The following is a 17,645-nucleotide window of genomic DNA, read 5'->3' as shown; positions in this document are numbered from 1 at the left end:
GTAAAAACCCCTGGTTTTGCAGCATGATCATACTAAAAAGTTTGACAAATTTGACATTTTCTCACAAATATTCTAACATCCTTAGTAAGGCCCTTTTAATAAAATAATCTTTTGATTCCCTTGAGAGTTACTTCCCTCCCTGAGTAACCATATTCTGGTGAGGCGTGTATCCATTGCAAAAAGTTTTCCTCTGAGATTCTCATCTGGTCCAACCAATATCTTGTCTTTTCTTCGCAACATCTGGTCTTGTATTCTGAAATTTTGAACCCATTCACAGCTTTGTAATTGCTGCAAAATAGACACAAAGTTGGGGTCTAGCTGGTAACCTGCTTTGATTAATTCTACCACATCAGATGAAACTACAGAAATTGACATGTATGACATCTCTGCTCCTTGAACTCTTGAAAGTGCATCTGCAGCTACATTTTCTTTGCCACTCTTGTATTGAATCTCGTAATCAAATCCCATCAACTTCGATAGCCAAAACTGTTGAAATGGAGCTGAAATCTTTTGTTGCAGCAACCATTTTAAGCTTTTCTGATCTGTTCTAATTATAAAATGACCAGCAATCAGATACTGCTCCCATTTTTTAACAGCAAACACAATAGCTACAGTCCTTTTCATAAACTGACAATTTCTGCCACCTTGGACCCAAGGATCTTCTGATAAAAGCAAGAGGGTGATCTTTTTGCATGAGAACAGCACCAATACCCACTTTAGAAGCATTGGTTTCCAGCACAAAAGGTACGGCAAAGTCTGGAACAGCCAAAACAGGAGCAGAAGTTAAGGCTAATTTGAGAGCTTCAAAAGATTCCTGAGCCTCTTCACTTCAAACAAAAGCTTCTTCTTCAAGAAGATTTGTCAATGCCTTGCTAATGACAGCATAATTTCGAACAAATTTTCTATAACAACTAGAAAGTCCTAAGAAGCTCCTCAACTATTTGACTGTAAAAGGGAAGGGCCAGCTTGCAATAGTAGATATTTTCTTTTGATCAGTTCCAACACCTCTAGCAGAGATAAAGTGACCCAAATACTTTACCTTGTCAGCTGCAAATACACACTTACTAGCCTTGGCATACATCATATTTTGCTGCATCAAACTAAATACCAAATCCAAATGCTTCCAATGTTCAATTAAATCCCGACTATATACCAATATATCATAACAAAAAACTAAGACACATTTTCTCAAAAGTGGCTTGAAGAAAGTATTCATAGTGACCAGTATGAGTTTTAAAAGCCGTCTTGAATACATCATCATAATGCACTCTCAACTGATGATATCCTGCCCTAAGGTCAAGCTTAGTAAACACTGCTGCCAGACTAATTCATCAATTAGCTCCTCAATCACTGGAATAGGGAATTTATCTTTTTCAGTTCTTCTATTCAATTCTCTATAATCCACACACAACCTCCACATACCATCTTTCTTTCCCACCAACACCACAGGAGAAGCAAATGGACTTGAGCTATTTTGTATAATGCCTCTTTCCATCATTTCTTGGATCAACTGCTCAATGATATCCCTTTGTTTCAAAGAATATCTATATGGTCTAATGTTTACAGACCAGCACCAACTTCAAGTGGAATCTTATGATAAAAAATTTCTCTGGAAGGAGGTAATTCAGCTGGTTCCTTAACCACTCTGACAAAATCTTGCTTGAGCTTTACTAATTTAGGATGTTCAATCTGATCTGCACCCTGGACATGCTGCAGTTTAATTTGTTCTTTTACAGAAGAATCTGAAGTAGCTCTGACTTGTAAAAGACATAACTGAGCAACATTTGCAGAAGTTTATCCGATGGTGTTCCCTCCACTACTCTCAATTTTGCAAGAGTGATACCCTCAAGCTTCAACTTCTTATTCCCTAGAGAAAACTCTATTAATAGCTTCTTAAAGTCCCAATTAATTGGAACTAAAGTAGTCAACCACTGAATCCCTAACACCATATCGCAACTCCCCAAATAAATCAACATTACATCTGTGCTACAATACTCACCTTGCATCTCCCACTTTTGAGCTGACAAGCTATATGATTACCATAACATGGACGGCAAATTACATCCTAACTTTTGAGCTAAAGATAGATTCAAGCAGTTGTGAGTACTTCCAGAATCAATGAGAACATGCAAAGGCTTACCCTGTGCCAGGCCTTTAATTCTCAGGGTACGAATATTTTGGTCACTAGAAAGAGCATTGACCGAAATAAAAGGTTCTGTCAACACTGCAGCAGCTTCTTTAAGAGAATTGTTCTCATCAAACTCATCATCATCATCACTGGAATCATCGGGAATCTCAACGGTAAAATTCTTGAAATTACACTTATGATTTCTATCATAAGGCTGATCTCAATAGTAGCATAAACCCTTAGGTATCTTTTCTTGCCTCACATCAGCAGGAATATATATGTAGGGTCTTTTATATGTGTTTTGATTGTTAGCAGGGGTTGGCAAAAGGGGTGGTTTAGAACATGACGCTACATAATTTTGAGTTTTGGGAGAAACAAAAGCTGCAGGAGAAGATTTGTAAGGCTTATTTTGATCTATACTTAAAGATTCCTCTTGTAATCTAGCATATTCAATAGCATCAGCAACTAAATGTGGCTTAAAAGCTCTCACAAAAGGTTTCACACTAGCCTTTAGTCCACCAATGAAACTATAAAGAAAGTATGAATTAGGTAACACGTGATTTTGTTGCAACATCAGAGATTTCATATTTTCAAAATCATCAATATATTCTTCAATGGAACCATTTTGCTGAAGCTTATTAAATTTCTCTACTACATTTACTCCACTTTCATCCCGAAATCTTGCTGACAAATCAATTATAAACTCAGACCAATCAACATTTTTTCTCATAGCTAAATAGCTAGAAACCCAATTTTCAGCGTTGTCTATCATATTCAAACAAGCCAAATCAACTTTCTGATCAGCAATTTTACACAAATTAAAGTACTTGTTACACTTTTTAATCCACATACTTGAATTTGTTCCATTAGACTTAGGAAATTCGAGTTTAGGAACATACCCTTGGATTCTGGTTGGATTGAATCCATTATCAAAAGATCTGGGAGATTATAAGCTTCTTGGAGACTTTGCAGAATTCCTTTCGATTCAGCTATCTTCAATCTCTCATTCATCTCACTGAATGACTGCATCATCTTCAGAATAGATTCTTCCAGCATCTTGTTATGAGATTGTTGAGTTACCCACCTTTTTTCTTGCAACCGTAATTGTTCCTCCATTGCCGTCACTTTCTTAGAGATTGCAGGAGCCAGAACTACAATTCTTTACAATGAAACAAACTAGGCCTTGAACAATTTTGAGAAAAATTTCTGGATTTAATTCTTGAAAACTCACTCAGGCATTTCAACAAGCACGTTAAGTGCATGAGCTGAGCTTCAGTGTTTCTTCAACAATGGTGAAAAGGGTAGAGTGGCAGCAGAAATGACTCTAATACCAATGTTGCAGGAGCTTTGCTCAACTACTAACTAACATCAGAAAACACAGGGAAGGTTGGAGAGAGAGAAAGATTAGAGAGAAGGATAAGAGAGAGAAAGAAGATTGTATTGATGATTGGATGAACAATACGATATACAAGCTAGCTTATTTATAGTTTGATTATCAGGATGTAATCTAACTGAAAGTCTAACTGGCTAATACAAGAGGGGGGGTGAATTGTATTTGAGGTGAAATCTAAAACCTTTTTGCGGATTTTAACTAAATGAAATAATGACGAGAGAAGATATAGGCTTTTCTAAATTTCCACTATGTAATCAAAACTCTTTACAAGTGAAGATTCAAACCCGTTAACAAGTTCCACAAATTAGGAACTTGTTCCCAACTCTCACAGAAGACTTCAGCAACGAAGCTTCCTTCACCTCACCTTACAAACTCACAATCCCAACCCCAAAGTACTTGAATACAATATGTGATTACAAATACCTACTGCACTCAAGAATATAAGAAGGATAATAACTCTCTTTATGTTATTAGATGGCTACTGGAATTTTTATGCTCAAGAGTTATGTTTTGCTGAGATAGTTTGCATGAGTATTTATAGAGAAGGCTTAGTCATTAACCTCCACCATAATCACGTCCACATGTCAACAACCCACTAACAACTTGTGGAGTTATCTTGACAGATTGTGATCATGAAGAGGTTTCCTAGCCTTATCTAATTAAACCACTATCCTAACAACTTGATAACCATTAGCCGTATAAAAGATTTTCTCACAGAAAAACCACTTGCTAACTTTATCAAATATTTATTTAAAAGATTATCAAAAGTTTGTTTAAAAAGATTTTATTTGAAAAGATAAATTTATTATTTATTAAAACAACTAGATAATTATCTTCGATAATTATCTTTATTAAAACTTTTACAAATTATCTTTTCTTTAAGAAATTATCTTTTAAAACTAACTTTTATTCCAGTAGTCTTTAACATAAGTCATTGAGTTCCTTTCCGACTTTATATTATTGAGTGCTCACAATTAAAACTAGAACGTGAGATTTGCACGAGGCTTTTTAAAGAATGCTACTCCGCATCCAAGTTCCTACTCCGGAACGAACTTTGCTTGAATCCTTTATTCACCAAAGACTCAAAACATTCATTAGTCGAGTTTGTCAATTTGTCCATCAAAACCAAAAGGCTCAACAAATTCCCCCTTTTTGATGATGACAAACATTGACAAACTTAGGTAAATAAAATCATCCAGGCATGCAACAAAAATTTAGAGTAAGGCATGAAAACAAAAAAAACAATTAAAGAACTTAGAAAAATATTAAAAAGTATTTTTTTTTTTTTTTTTTTTTTTTTTTTTTTTTTTTAAAAAAAAAACTGAGCAAAAGAAAAATTAACAAAGACTTTAAAAACTGAACTTGGCAAAAGTTTGTACCTTCGATGTGTGAGTTCCTTGGTAAACACTTTAGCCGCCATGAAGTTTGTCTTTTCCCCCTTTTGGCATTATCAAAAGATTGAAAAAAAAACATTTTGCTATACTCCCACTAGACTACGTAGGGAATAGTGAGCTCAAATAATGCAAGGCAAAAATAAGTTAGGTACTAAATCATCAGCAACCACACACAATCATATGAAAAATACGAGCCAAGTTCCGATTTAGGAAATAGAAGAGGAACATAGAGAATGTAGCAAAGGATAAAGGCGTACAAACCAAAGTTCAGAGAGATTAAACAAGACCAAAATAAAATTGTTCAACATATGAAATTAGAATAAGTGCAATCAAGGATTTAAAAGGCTGCATTGGTAGGATCAAGGGTTGGATTTGTGGGATCAATAGAGTCTTCCTCGACTTCCTCAAAGGCTACTCTGTTGATAGTTTCCAAGATCTCCTTGTTGCCTTCACTAAACTTGCCTTCAGCCTGTGCAAGCTTTGCCTCTACGCCTGCAAATCCGGTTGCTTGAGAATCTGCCAGAGCCTGCACCTGGCCTTTAAGAGAAAGCAGTTCCGAGGCCATTTCCTCCAGTTTCTTGCTCACCAGAGTAGTCAACTTCTCCATATCTGCTTGAACCTGTTGAAAATCATAAACAGACACACGAGTTCCAGAGAAAGCAGCAAAGCCAGTAGGCTGAAATGGAGGAGGAGAAGGTGAATGAGAAGGCTGCCTAGTAGGTGAGACAGGAATAGAAGAGGGTTCAGTGGAAGAGGGAACTTGGGTAGGTTTGAAGGTGGAATCAGATTTGTCTGAGGAGCTGATGGTTTCTACAGTCACAGGGTGTGTAGTAGAAAGGGCAGGCTTGACCACATTCCTCTTACTCCTTCTAAGGCCCCCTGTAAACACAGGAATGACAGGTGGTCCAGCTGTGCTCTCAGAGTCTGTGGTATGTTCCCTCTCACTTTGATCAGTTCCCTGCCCCTCATGTAAGTCAGATTGTCGAGCTTCCCCCTCAGAAACTTCCATATGTTCCCCCTCAGAATCTTCCTGTTTTTCTCCTTGCACATCTCCCTCAAGTATTTTTTCTTTGTTTTTCTCTCCGTTAGAACTTTTTTCTTCTTCCTTATCTCCCTCAGAATCACTGGAGGTGGTAGCACCCTCACTAGCCTCCTCACTACCCTGGTCACTGCTTGCATCACATTCTTCCTTAGCTTCTTTCCCTTTCCCTTTCTTTTTCTCCCCTCCTTTCCGAGGCACAAAACATACTTTGCCATTTGTAAGCCTAAGACTCAGTCTAAGTAATGATTGTTCAGAGAGGATATTATCGGGTTTGAGATATGTTGGGGATTCACATTCAACATCAATACCAAAAGATTTGAACAACACAGTAAGGAAAGAGCCATATGGAATTGTGGTCTTTTGAGCATAAAAATTCAAGTGTTCAATCATTAGAGCAGGGAAATTAATCTGTATTTTGCATGCAAGACAGAATATGAGGGAGGCATCCAAGAGTGATACGGTACTCCGTTTTTGTAAACGGGGTACTATACCCTTCCAGGTGAAGGTAAACAGTAGCTTATGAAGGGGTGTTAGGGCATGATGGTGAGTAGTTTTCACTTTCGGATTTCCTTCAATAAATTGAAGGATTTTGCATTCATCATTATGGCCAATATTTACAGATTGTTTGTGCTTTAAATAAGAACAATAGCCTTTAACAGGAACTTGAAATAGATTTCCAAGATAATTGGCATCAAACGAAATTGGAATATCATTAACTACGGCCGAGCACACACCATTATCACATTGAAAGGTATTTTTGAACTCATAAATAAATTTAGGATAAACAGGGTAATGAGAACAATTCTGGAACAAGTGAGTCCATTTTTGATAATCAATTAAAGAAGTAAATTCAGTGAACTTACTCGCCACACACCAATCATAGTTGATGTGATATCCGAGAGTGTAATTCCATGATGGGAATTTGGTGGTTGCGCGCCGTTTCCTGTCGCCGCCCTTCACAGCCTTAGCCTTCCTCTTTGGCTGAGCAGATGGATGCACCACCGCAATTGGCACCGGTTGTGGAGACCCCGTGTTTGAGGAGGGTTTGAATGGTGGTGATCGGGTTTTTGGGGTGGTGTTTCGGTTGGTTTTCATGGTGTTGAAGGTAAAATGAAGGGAAGGAGAAGATGAATAGTGTGAATAGGAAGGAGAGAGAGTGAGGCCGGTTATGGGAGTGTATGGGGAATTTAATTGATTTGATAGGTGAAGGTGGAGTGAAAAGAAGAAAAAGAGTTTAATGGGGAGGAGTGAGAAAGAAAAGTGACGGTTTAAACTGTGAGGTAGTGGGGTAGTTTTAGAGGTAGTAGGATTTAATTTGGTGAAATAATTGCACTCATCTAATTCAATGTTGATAAAATAAAATCGTAAGTTAAGAAGTTGATATACATGCTTCTTATCTTACGTAGCAAATAAAATCTTTTTGTATTGAGGAATAGAAAAATTCATCATGAAAAAATAAGGAAGGAAAAAGATAAGAATAAAAAAAATAAGATAGGAATAAAAGATAAGAAAGAAAATAACAAGAAGAAAAAAAAAACAGATAAATAAAAAATGAAAAGGATAAATAAGAGCAAATTGATTGTAAATTATGATGATAATTTACGTGATCATGATACAGAGAGTAAAGAATGATGAAAAGGGAACTTAAAAAAAACATGGCTCAATATTTTTAACATATTAAAAGTATGTATACGTGACTTTTCAATACTTCACAAATCTTTCCCCTGGGTAATTTCAGCTGTGTTATGCACACAAGATTGAGCATAGCATCGTTAGTTACATCCGATTTTACCTTAGGGGTTCCAAACAAAAGTCACTTGAGCCGTAGCATCCCCAATTCCACACGCATCTTTTCAAACTTGTCTCTGCTTAAAGGCTTAGTTAATATATCAGCAATTTGTCATTCAGTAGAAATAAAATCTAGCCTAATTAAGCCCTTTTTCAAGAAAGTCATAAACATATCAAAAGTTTCATCTTTACTATGTAAGAATATGACCCATGTAAATCTAGAATAATCATCTACAAGAACTAAGACATATATTTTTCCACTTCTACTTTGAATTCTAACGGGGCCACACAAATCCATATGAATGAGTTCCAATGGTTTTGTGGTGCTTACCATTTTCTTTGATTTAAATGATGATCGAACATGCTTTCCTTTGATGCAAGCTTCACAAATTTTGTCATTTAGGAATTTGATAGAAGGTAATCCGATTACCAAGTCCTTTGACCTTAATTTGTCAAGCAATGAAAGACTAACATGTCCAAAACGTCTATGCCATAGAAGTGGATCATCCTCAATAACACTTAAACAGGATAGATTGTATTTTGGAACTTTGTTAAGATCCACGGTATACGTGTTCCCTTTACGAGTTCCTTCCAAAACGATTTTTCCAGTGTTATTGTTGATGATTTTGCAATTTTCAGAAGAAAAGCTTACAGAGTTTCCTTTATCACAAAGCTGAGATATACTGAGTAGATTATGCTTCAAACCCTCGACTAAAAATACATTGTCAATTGCATGGGAACTTGACCTTCCTACTTTGCCAACAGCAACAATGTTGCCTTTCTTATTGTCTCCAAAGGTCACTGTTCCCCCTGTATAGGCCGTCAGTGAGAGAAATCTGGATTCATCTCCTGTCATGTGCTTAGAGCAACCGCTATCGAGGTACCACTGGTTGTTCCCCCTCACTGCGACCTGCAAAAGAAATTAAGGGTTAGTAGCAGGAACCCTTTCATTCATGGGTTCCTGTGTTGACACATTTAAATCAGATTTCTTCTGCCAAACATAGTTCACATTCTTATTGTACAGATTTGCTTTCTTAGTACATTCTTCACTGCGATGTTCCTTTTTACCACAAAAAGAACAAACGGTCTCACTAGGTAAGTTCACATATTTCTTTTTCTTTCCAGTGGACTTCTTCTTATGAACATAGCCTAGACCTTCTGTTCTTTTTGTCTGAGCTTCCTTTACCCACTTGGGAACACCCGTGCTTGCTGTATTTTTACTTTTTCTTGCAATTTCTAGGTCCTTTTCTAGTTTCTCATTTTTATCATTGGTTTCCTTTATCTCTTTCTTAACATGCTCTAGTTCATTATTAAACATGATTAAAGGAACTTCAGTAGACCTGCAAGAATCAATGTTAGTACACAACATTTTATATTGAGTCAATTCAATATTCAGCATGATATTCTCACTCTTGACTCTTTCAAGGGATTCTTTTAGCATAATATTTTTATCTAACAATTCAAAGAATCTGCCTTGAACATCATTTCTTAAGCTATTCAGATACTTAACATGATCTCTACAAATTCCAGTTGCCTTTTCGGCTTGCCTTAGTTTTGCACATAATTCTTTATATTCATCTAAGGTTTCTAACAATAAAGAGATTAATTTATCCTTTGAGAGAGATTTCAAATAACTAGGTTGAATGACTACCTCATCATCATGCTTTGCCATTAGACAGAGATTGGCTACTTCATCGTCTGTGTGTTCCTGTTCCTCTTCTTCGGAACTCGATTCTCCCCACGTGGAAATCATTGCTTTCCTGAAATTTGTTTTAGAAAAGTTAGGCTTGGAATTTCTGCTTTGATCAGTTTCTTTTCCCTTGCCTTTCTCAGATTCCCATAATGGACACTCTTTGATGAAGTGGTTGGTGCTTCCACATTTGTGACAAGAAGACTTGGCTTTGGGTTCCTGATTTCTTTTACTGTATCCTTTCTTCTTGTCTAAAAACTTGTTGTTACGGTAGAATTTTTTCAGCCTTCTCACCAACATTGCAGCTTCTTCTTCATCGATGTCAGACTTCTCTTCGGATTCTTCATTAGCTCTTAATGCTAGCCCTTGACTTTTGACAGTCTCCTGAGTCCGATTGTTCGACTGGATCTCGTGAGTAATGAGGGAACCCGCAAGCTGTTCCAGATTGAACTTGGTGAAGTCTTTTGATTCTTGCACCGCTGCGACCTTTGCTCTCCATCTGTCATTGTCTGGAAGACTTCTTAAGACTTTTCTGACCTGCTCATCTATAGGAATTATCTTGCCAAGACACGTTAGTTCGTTAGTAATACTTTTAAATCGAGTAAACATGTCTTTAATGGATTCTTTGTTTCCCATTTCAAAGCGCTCATACTGAGACAAAAGAATGTCTATTTTGGAACGTTTAACATCTGACGTTCCTTCATGTGTAACTTCCAGAAGATCCCAAATTTCCTTTGCGGACTTGCACCCTTTGACACGAGTATGTTCATCGGGTCCAAGTCCCCAAATTAAAAATTTTTTGGCAGTAGCATTCATTTCAAGTTTTTCAAAATCAGTTTTTTCATACTCATCCATAGGTTTAGGGATTACCTCATTATTAGCATTCGTTTTCGTAATTTCGTAATCTCCTACTTGTATAATCCGCCATACCTGATAATTCTCTGCTTGGATAAAGATTTCCATCTTATCCTTCCAATAAGGATAAAATTTGCCGTTGAAGTATGGAGGCCTTTGAATGGATGTACTCTCGAATTCCTTTTCCTCTGTGTAAGCCATTTTCCAGGAACTTACTCAACAGGGTTGCCTGCGTGTTCTGAGTTCCGGCCCTGATACCAACTGAAAGTCTAACTGGCTAATACAAGAGGGGGGGTGAATTGTATTTGAGGTGAAATCTAAAACCTTTTTGCGGATTTTAACTAAATGAAATAATGACGAGAGAAGATATAGGCTTTTCTAAATTTCCACTATGTAATCAAAACTCTTTACAAGTGAAGATTCAAACCCGTTAACAAGTTCCACAAATTAGGAACTTGTTCCCAACTCTCACAGAAGACTTCAGCAACGAAGCTTCCTTCACCTCACCTTACAAACTCACAATCCCAACCCCAAAGTACTTGAATACAATATGTGATTACAAATACCTACTGCACTCAAGAATATAAGAAGGATAATAACTCTCTTTATGTTATTAGATGGCTACTGGAATTTTTATGCTCAAGAGTTATGTTTTGCTGAGATAGTTTGCATGAGTATTTATAGAGAAGGCTTAGTCATTAACCTCCACCATAATCACGTCCACATGTCAACAACCCACTAACAACTTGTGGAGTTATCTTGACAGATTGTGATCATGAAGAGGTTTCCTAGCCTTATCTAATTAAACCACTATCCTAACAACTTGATAACCATTAGCCGTATAAAAGATTTTCTCACAGAAAAACCACTTGCTAACTTTATCAAATATTTATTTAAAAGATTATCAAAAGTTTGTTTAAAAAGATTTTATTTGAAAAGATAAATTTATTATTTATTAAAACAACTAGATAATTATCTTCGATAATTATCTTTATTAAAACTTTTACAAATTATCTTTTCTTTAAGAAATTATCTTTTAAAACTAACTTTTATTCCAGTAGTCTTTAACATAAGTCATTGAGTTCCTTTCCGACTTTATATTATTGAGTGCTCACAATTAAAACTAGAACGTGAGATTTGCACGAGGCTTTTTAAAGAATGCTACTCCGCATCCAAGTTCCTACTCCGGAACGAACTTTGCTTGAATCCTTTATTCACCAAAGACTCAAAACATTCATTAGTCGAGTTTGTCAATTTGTCCATCAAAACCAAAAGGCTCAACACTAACTAATTACAATTCTGTTATAGTTTCTTAACAACCGTAACAACTTCACAACTGACCAAACTCAGTTGTCAAGGTAAAGTATGACACGTGTCATTACGTGGTTAGTCTTTTTTTAAAAAAATTAATAAAGATTTTTAAATTCAATTTACAATTAAATTATTATATCAAAATAAATAAAAAATAATAAAAACGAAAAAAAAATAATGAAAAATCCCAACCACCACTGTAACACCCTAGAAATTCCTTCCTTTTAAAATACTTGTTTTGCCCCATTTAAAACTTTTAAATAGGAATATCTAAGACATCACCGCCACCGTGATAACGGTTAAGGCAACTATCAAGACACACGGCGGAAGACTAATTTCAAAACATTTCAAACCAAGTCAACATTGAAAATCAAACAACGAAAGTAAAGTCAAACCAAAGTCAAACGAAGTAAAATAAGGTCAACCTACAACTTGGAACCATTGTAGGCCCTTATTAAAACAAAACCGAAATTCAAAACCCTTTTTGTTAGTCACATATAATAAATAAAGTCATAAATAAATAAAGCAATAACACAATCATATACTTATAGAAACTAGCATGATTCGCTCTTCAGCCCATTCATGAATATGCTTCATCACCTGAAAAGCTTATCTCTACTTGTTTCCACTACTCTCCATTAAAAATGGGTCATCATAGGGCCAAGATAAAGACAAGGCCAACAAACACAAAACACACAATCAGCAAAGCTGAGTACATAAGCGTATTAACACACTAACATACGATTTCCTATTAACACACAACTTACCTCGTTGCACCTTTGTTTCAAGCATACAACATTCAATAAAAGTTCCCACTAAACACTACATAATTTATTTAATGTTGACTACGCATTGAACGAGTTTCCCCCTCAACCTCCCCCAAATAAATTTGAGGTTACTGACACGGGAGCTAACATCAATAACTACTCGTAAGTGGCGGAATTCCTGCGCATAATAATAATAATAAAAGGAATGTCCAGCGTTCTGTACTCCAGTAAAAGTTATGAACAAATATAAAGTCACATAACTCCCCCCATATATATTCATACTAAAGGTATATACGTTTCAAGAGTTTTGGTGCGTAATCTCTTTCACTTTACGTTATTTACATATTATTAGACTTGGTGATGACTCTCAAACCATAATCATTCAATCAACAATAATTATTCAATCAACCAAATATACCAATTTAATTATTAAATAATTAGTGACCACATAATATTTAATGTTGAATCGTTTTTAATTCTACCTCGGTGCCAATGACACCTTAAACGCATAAAGCGTTACAAATCCTATCCTTCGGTGTTAAAAACACCTTAAGTGCACTAAGGCACCAACATACAATTTATTCCTCGTGTACATAGACACTTATAGTATCAATAAAAATTAAATGAACCATAATAAAATTCTTTTTCAATATTCCAAACTCAATTAAATATTTAGTTTAATTAAACATGCTCTCTAACATACCATAGATAAATATGTGGTTCATAAATAATATTCTAAATTATCAATTTCCATTCAATAACCCATCACAAATAAGTCATGCTTCATAATCCAATCACCAATAACATCCAAATCACAATTTCCAATCCAAACCTAGCATGATACTACTTGTAATCAATCAAACACATTTAGCATGCTATTATATTAACATAATTATGCTAAGTACGCTAACGTACCTTGTATACTATCTTAGAATCGCCACGACTAATTAAAATCACTCACTTCAAAGTCTCCTACAATTTAAAATTATAGAAGAGTATTAAAATTCACTTTACACAAATTTCAAGAAATATATACTATTATAAAACCCCTCATAATTTAATTAAAATAAGCTTAACTTATATTTAAAACATCATACTTTAATCTGAATTAATGGGTAATTAAAATTCCTTAAAGAAACTTGATTTTAATTGCTCTACTAAAACTTCCAACACTATATTTTAATTAAAACTTGCTGTATTTAAGCCTTAAAACACTTTAATAAAAGGTCTAAACCATTATACATCATAACCCTTCAATAATATACAAATCAAGAACCTAGGGTTTTAAAAATTAGGGCTTTTTTATTAAAAACATAAATCTGAAAATTAATTAACATAATACTTATAATCAAACATCAAAATCCAATCCCAAAACTTATAATTAACAATTAGATTTAAGCATAGATTAGTTTTTAACACAATAAAGATCTAATTTTTTTTTATTTGTATGTTCGAAAAAGGGGAGAGAGAAAGCAGTGGCAACCACCACGCCGGCTGCCCTGCCTGTTGCCAGCGGTTGACGCTGCTGGCGGAGGCGGGCACCTATTGCCGGTGGTCGGCAATGGTGGTGGAAGGGGCAGCCGAAAAAAAGAAAAGGGGAAGGGGAAAAAGAGAAAGAAAAAGAAAGAAAATAAGGGGAAAGGAGAGAGAAGTTTACCTTGGGTTTTTCTCCACTCTGGCAAAGTTGATTTGTCTCATAAGTGGGATATTTATACCCCTTCTCTACAAACCCTTTTTCCCTAACTTTCCTCTTTTAATTTTTCTTAATCCCATCCCTAATAAAACTTTACAAAATTAAAACTTTCCGTAAATTAAACTCCAACTTAATTAAATTAATTAATTAAATAAACTTTTCTTTTATAATTATTTCCAAACTTATTTAAAATAAATAATTAAAATATTTTAAATAAAATAATTTAATTTAATTAAATAATTCTCAAAATACTTATTTTAATTAAAATACGTATAAAAATACGAGGTGTTACAAGTTACAACCACCCACTACCAGCCCCCTCCCCCATCCAGCGGTCGGTGGCCGTCTATTGCCTCCCTCTTTTGTCGTCGGCTACCCAATCCCCTCCCTTTCCCCATTCCCGTCCCTAAACCCAACCCCCAATCCCTAAACCCAATTCCCAAACCTATTCTCGCCCCTTCGTGAAGCCCCTCATGGATGTTGCAAATTGCAATAGGCGAGGAGAAGGGTGTCGAAGGGACGACGTGGGTGTAAAGCTAGTCACGGCGGTGATTTGCGGCGAGAGGGTGGTCGAGGGTGTTGGGGATGAAGAGGATGAATGAAAAAGAGGAGTATGAGAAGGCTCGAATGAGGTTTGGGTCCGATTCTATGAATTGAATGGCGGCGCTTCTATGGTGGTTGACGGCGGTGGCGATGTGCTCAGGGGTGGCAGAAAGTGGGTGGTGGTGGATTGTTATTATGTCCAGAGTTTCGGTCGCGATCGCGGGAATGGTCGCGGTAACGGCACTAATGCGTTGATCGCGGATCGAGGTTGTAGCAGTAGAAATTTATTTAAAATTTATTAATCTTAATAATAATTTAGGATTTTTTAATTATTTTTATATGGGCTTTAAATTGAATTATTACACTTTATGACCTTTAAACCATAAAATATAAGTCCGCATTACTCCAAAGCTTGTTTCGTCTATTATTTACCCATTGACAACAATTTATTAAAAACAAATAACATAAAAGGCCACCTGTCATACGCTCATAGCAAGTGACCATTGGCCCACTATTGTCCCATCAACTTATTACTATGCAACTAGAGTGTACCCCCGGGTTGCTAGTTTGTATACTTCTTGCTTTAATTTAACAATTATGTTCAACTATTTGTATAGTTAGTGTGTGCAGTGGTTCGAGCATTGCCTCGGATGTCAATTTTTTTTTTTTAACATCATATGTATTTATATTCTAATTTTGTGAAAATAGATGAATTATATTGCCTCTATTTTACTTAATAAATGAAAGGGATATATAATATTATGTGAAATTTGAAACATTAATAATACTTGGTTGATATGGTTAATGTATTATCTACATGTATTGGAGGTTATGGGTTCAAAGCATATTTTATTTTGTTAAATGAAGTGGCTACCTTACGTGGCATATATATATTTTGGATGATGACGTGACATTGTGATATAGCACACATACTTTGAAGAGTGCCACGTGGCACCGTTCGTTTAAAAGGAACGCCTTTTAATACATAGTTTAGATAAAATAAATAAAGCCTACCAAACTCATTCCCATTACTCTGGACTATTTACTTCAAATTACATGTGAAAACCTTTTACAGCTGTCCCACTTATTACTTTCTCACTATTTCCTTGGTTCTGATTTAAGAAACTCGTCGGTTTTAATGGAGTCTCTCCATTTACTTTCTTTTTTCCCTTTCTTTTAGTCTATAAAGTGAGTAATTCGTATGGAAAATAACCAAATTTTAAGTCTACAACGTCGATGCGGCCGAGATTCATTTCGTATCGGGTGTATCGGCCGAAATCTTGGCCTTTAGGAAAACGCCGTGCTAAAACGGGGAATATCGGATTGGTAAGTTCAAAATCCGTTACAAACCGACTGGTTTGCGACGTAACAGCCGCATTTTTATACCATGTCTATTCTAATATGGTTTGTTTTTTTCTTGAACAAGTAATAAGAATGGGTGGGGAGAACAAAGCCTAAATCAGAATTTGTTCCATTTGAGCTTTATTTTGACCTTTTCTCAAAAAATATAAAAATAAAAAAATAAAATAAAAAAAATAAAATAAAAAAGGCTTTATTTTGACCTTTTAATGTAACATCCCAATTAGAGGTAAATTGTCTTTACAAGATTTTTTTTAATAAACTAAGCTATTTTAAGTAAATAAGGTAATAGTTAAATAATAGGGGTGTCTTCATATATAGCACTTTGTTATATGTGAACTAAAAGAGCATTATGATATTTTAATATGATATAGTGTGATCTAATGAGGGGATCGAATGATAATATAGAACTTGAGAGGAAAAACAAATCAAATAGGCAAGTATTTTATGCTGATAAATTTGATAATTTTGTTATATTTCCATTTTGTGATTTTAAGTGTAGGTCATGTGTATGAATTTTAACATCACGTACCCGTGTCCCCTATTTTGGGGTTGATGTTTTTTCGCACGCATCCATTTCGTACCCGTATCAGTACCCGTTCTCATGCAACCTAGGTTGTCAGTTGAAGCTTGCATAACTTGGCCTTAGGATGGGTGGTTTCTTATAAAAAAATTCACCTGGGTGCACATTGAGTGAGGTAAAAAGTCTTAGAAGCATGGAACTTTCAGCCACTAATTATCTCTGTTTGTCCTCTTCATTAGATTTTTTTATTTTTGGGCTCTTCAAAAGCTGAAAACATCATCATGGTGGGACCTGATGACTTTTTTGTTTTTTTGGTTATTTTCTAATTCATGAAACTTACTATGGCTTTATTCTGTCAAAGTGTCAATGAATGGAGGGAGATAAGTGTTAATTTTCCAGAAAACTAGGACACTCAACTATTGTGGTAGCATTTAAGTTTTATCATGCCATGCATGCAATAACTCATATATTCTCCTTTGCTGTTATTGTTGGTTGCTTTAAAGTTACTTTATCTGATTTTGAAATCTTCATTTTTCAGGCAAAACACTGGGACACCTTCTATCAATTCTACAAGAATACTACCGACAACAAGTAGAGTTCATGGCCTTTTATTTTTCCTACAGGAATTTTCTATTTAAAATAACTTTGTGCAGGTTTAACTTTTAAGTCATTTAATATAATACTTCAAATAAGGAGAAAAGTCGTCTTTATGCTACACTTAATATGTAGGTGGGGTACTCCTTACTTGACAAGGGATTTTTTTCACAACATGGCATCAAAAATGGGAGATCAAGTGCTTCTAGTTACCGCTGAAGAACAGAATAAACTTGTTGCTGGGGCTCTCAATCTTATTGGCGGTGATACTATGTATGGACGCCTATGGGGTTGTCTTCCGGAATCTTATTATCCAAGTTTGCATTTCGAAGCATGTTACTACCAGGTTTGCTTAACCTAACTTGGCATGTGAATATGTGATATTTCCCTTCGAAATTGATCCTGTAGGTTGCCTTTTTTTTTTTTTTTTTTTTTTTTTTTTTTTTTTTTTTTCCATATCAAAGTTCAAATTTTGTCTAAGGTGAAGCCATAATGTGATATAGTGATTCTGAGTCTTTGCATGAATTTCTTTAACCATCCAGCTCCTTCAAATCAGTGAATTAGC

The 17,645-nt window shown here is 35.4% G+C and overlaps 2 protein-coding genes across 2 annotated transcripts in view; one reads left to right on the top strand and one right to left on the bottom strand.

Moving 5' to 3' along the window:
- Positions 1-17,645, top strand: part of LOC110703994 — a 53,746-nt gene that overhangs the window by 17,856 nt on the left and 18,245 nt on the right. The window contains exons 8-9 of the mRNA XM_021881792.1: positions 17,025-17,077; positions 17,216-17,426. Coding sequence (XP_021737484.1) covers positions 17,025-17,077; positions 17,216-17,426 — 264 coding nt within the window. The remainder of the gene's footprint in view (positions 1-17,024; positions 17,078-17,215; positions 17,427-17,645) is intronic.
- On the bottom strand, positions 4,820-7,969 carry LOC110704032. The gene is made up of 2 exons (XM_021881823.1): positions 7,817-7,969; positions 4,820-6,449 (listed from the first exon to the last, which is right to left on the bottom strand). The coding sequence occupies exon 2, from the start codon at positions 6,345-6,347 to the stop codon at positions 5,253-5,255; it is 1,095 nt and encodes a 364-aa protein (XP_021737515.1). The 5' UTR covers positions 6,348-6,449; positions 7,817-7,969; the 3' UTR covers positions 4,820-5,252.

Source organism: Chenopodium quinoa, unplaced genomic scaffold, assembly GCF_001683475.1.
Source record: "Chenopodium quinoa cultivar QQ74 unplaced genomic scaffold, ASM168347v1, whole genome shotgun sequence".
Taxonomy (NCBI): domain Eukaryota; kingdom Viridiplantae; phylum Streptophyta; class Magnoliopsida; order Caryophyllales; family Amaranthaceae; genus Chenopodium; species Chenopodium quinoa.
The sequence above is the reverse complement of the archived record's forward strand: the minus strand, read 5'-3'. Positions and strand labels throughout refer to the sequence as shown.

What these genes read in the sequence shown, in the direction of transcription:
- LOC110704032 (XM_021881823.1), bottom strand. Translation starts at nt 6,347, where the DNA reads ATGATTGAACACTTGAATTTTTATGCTCAAAAGACCACAATTCCATAT.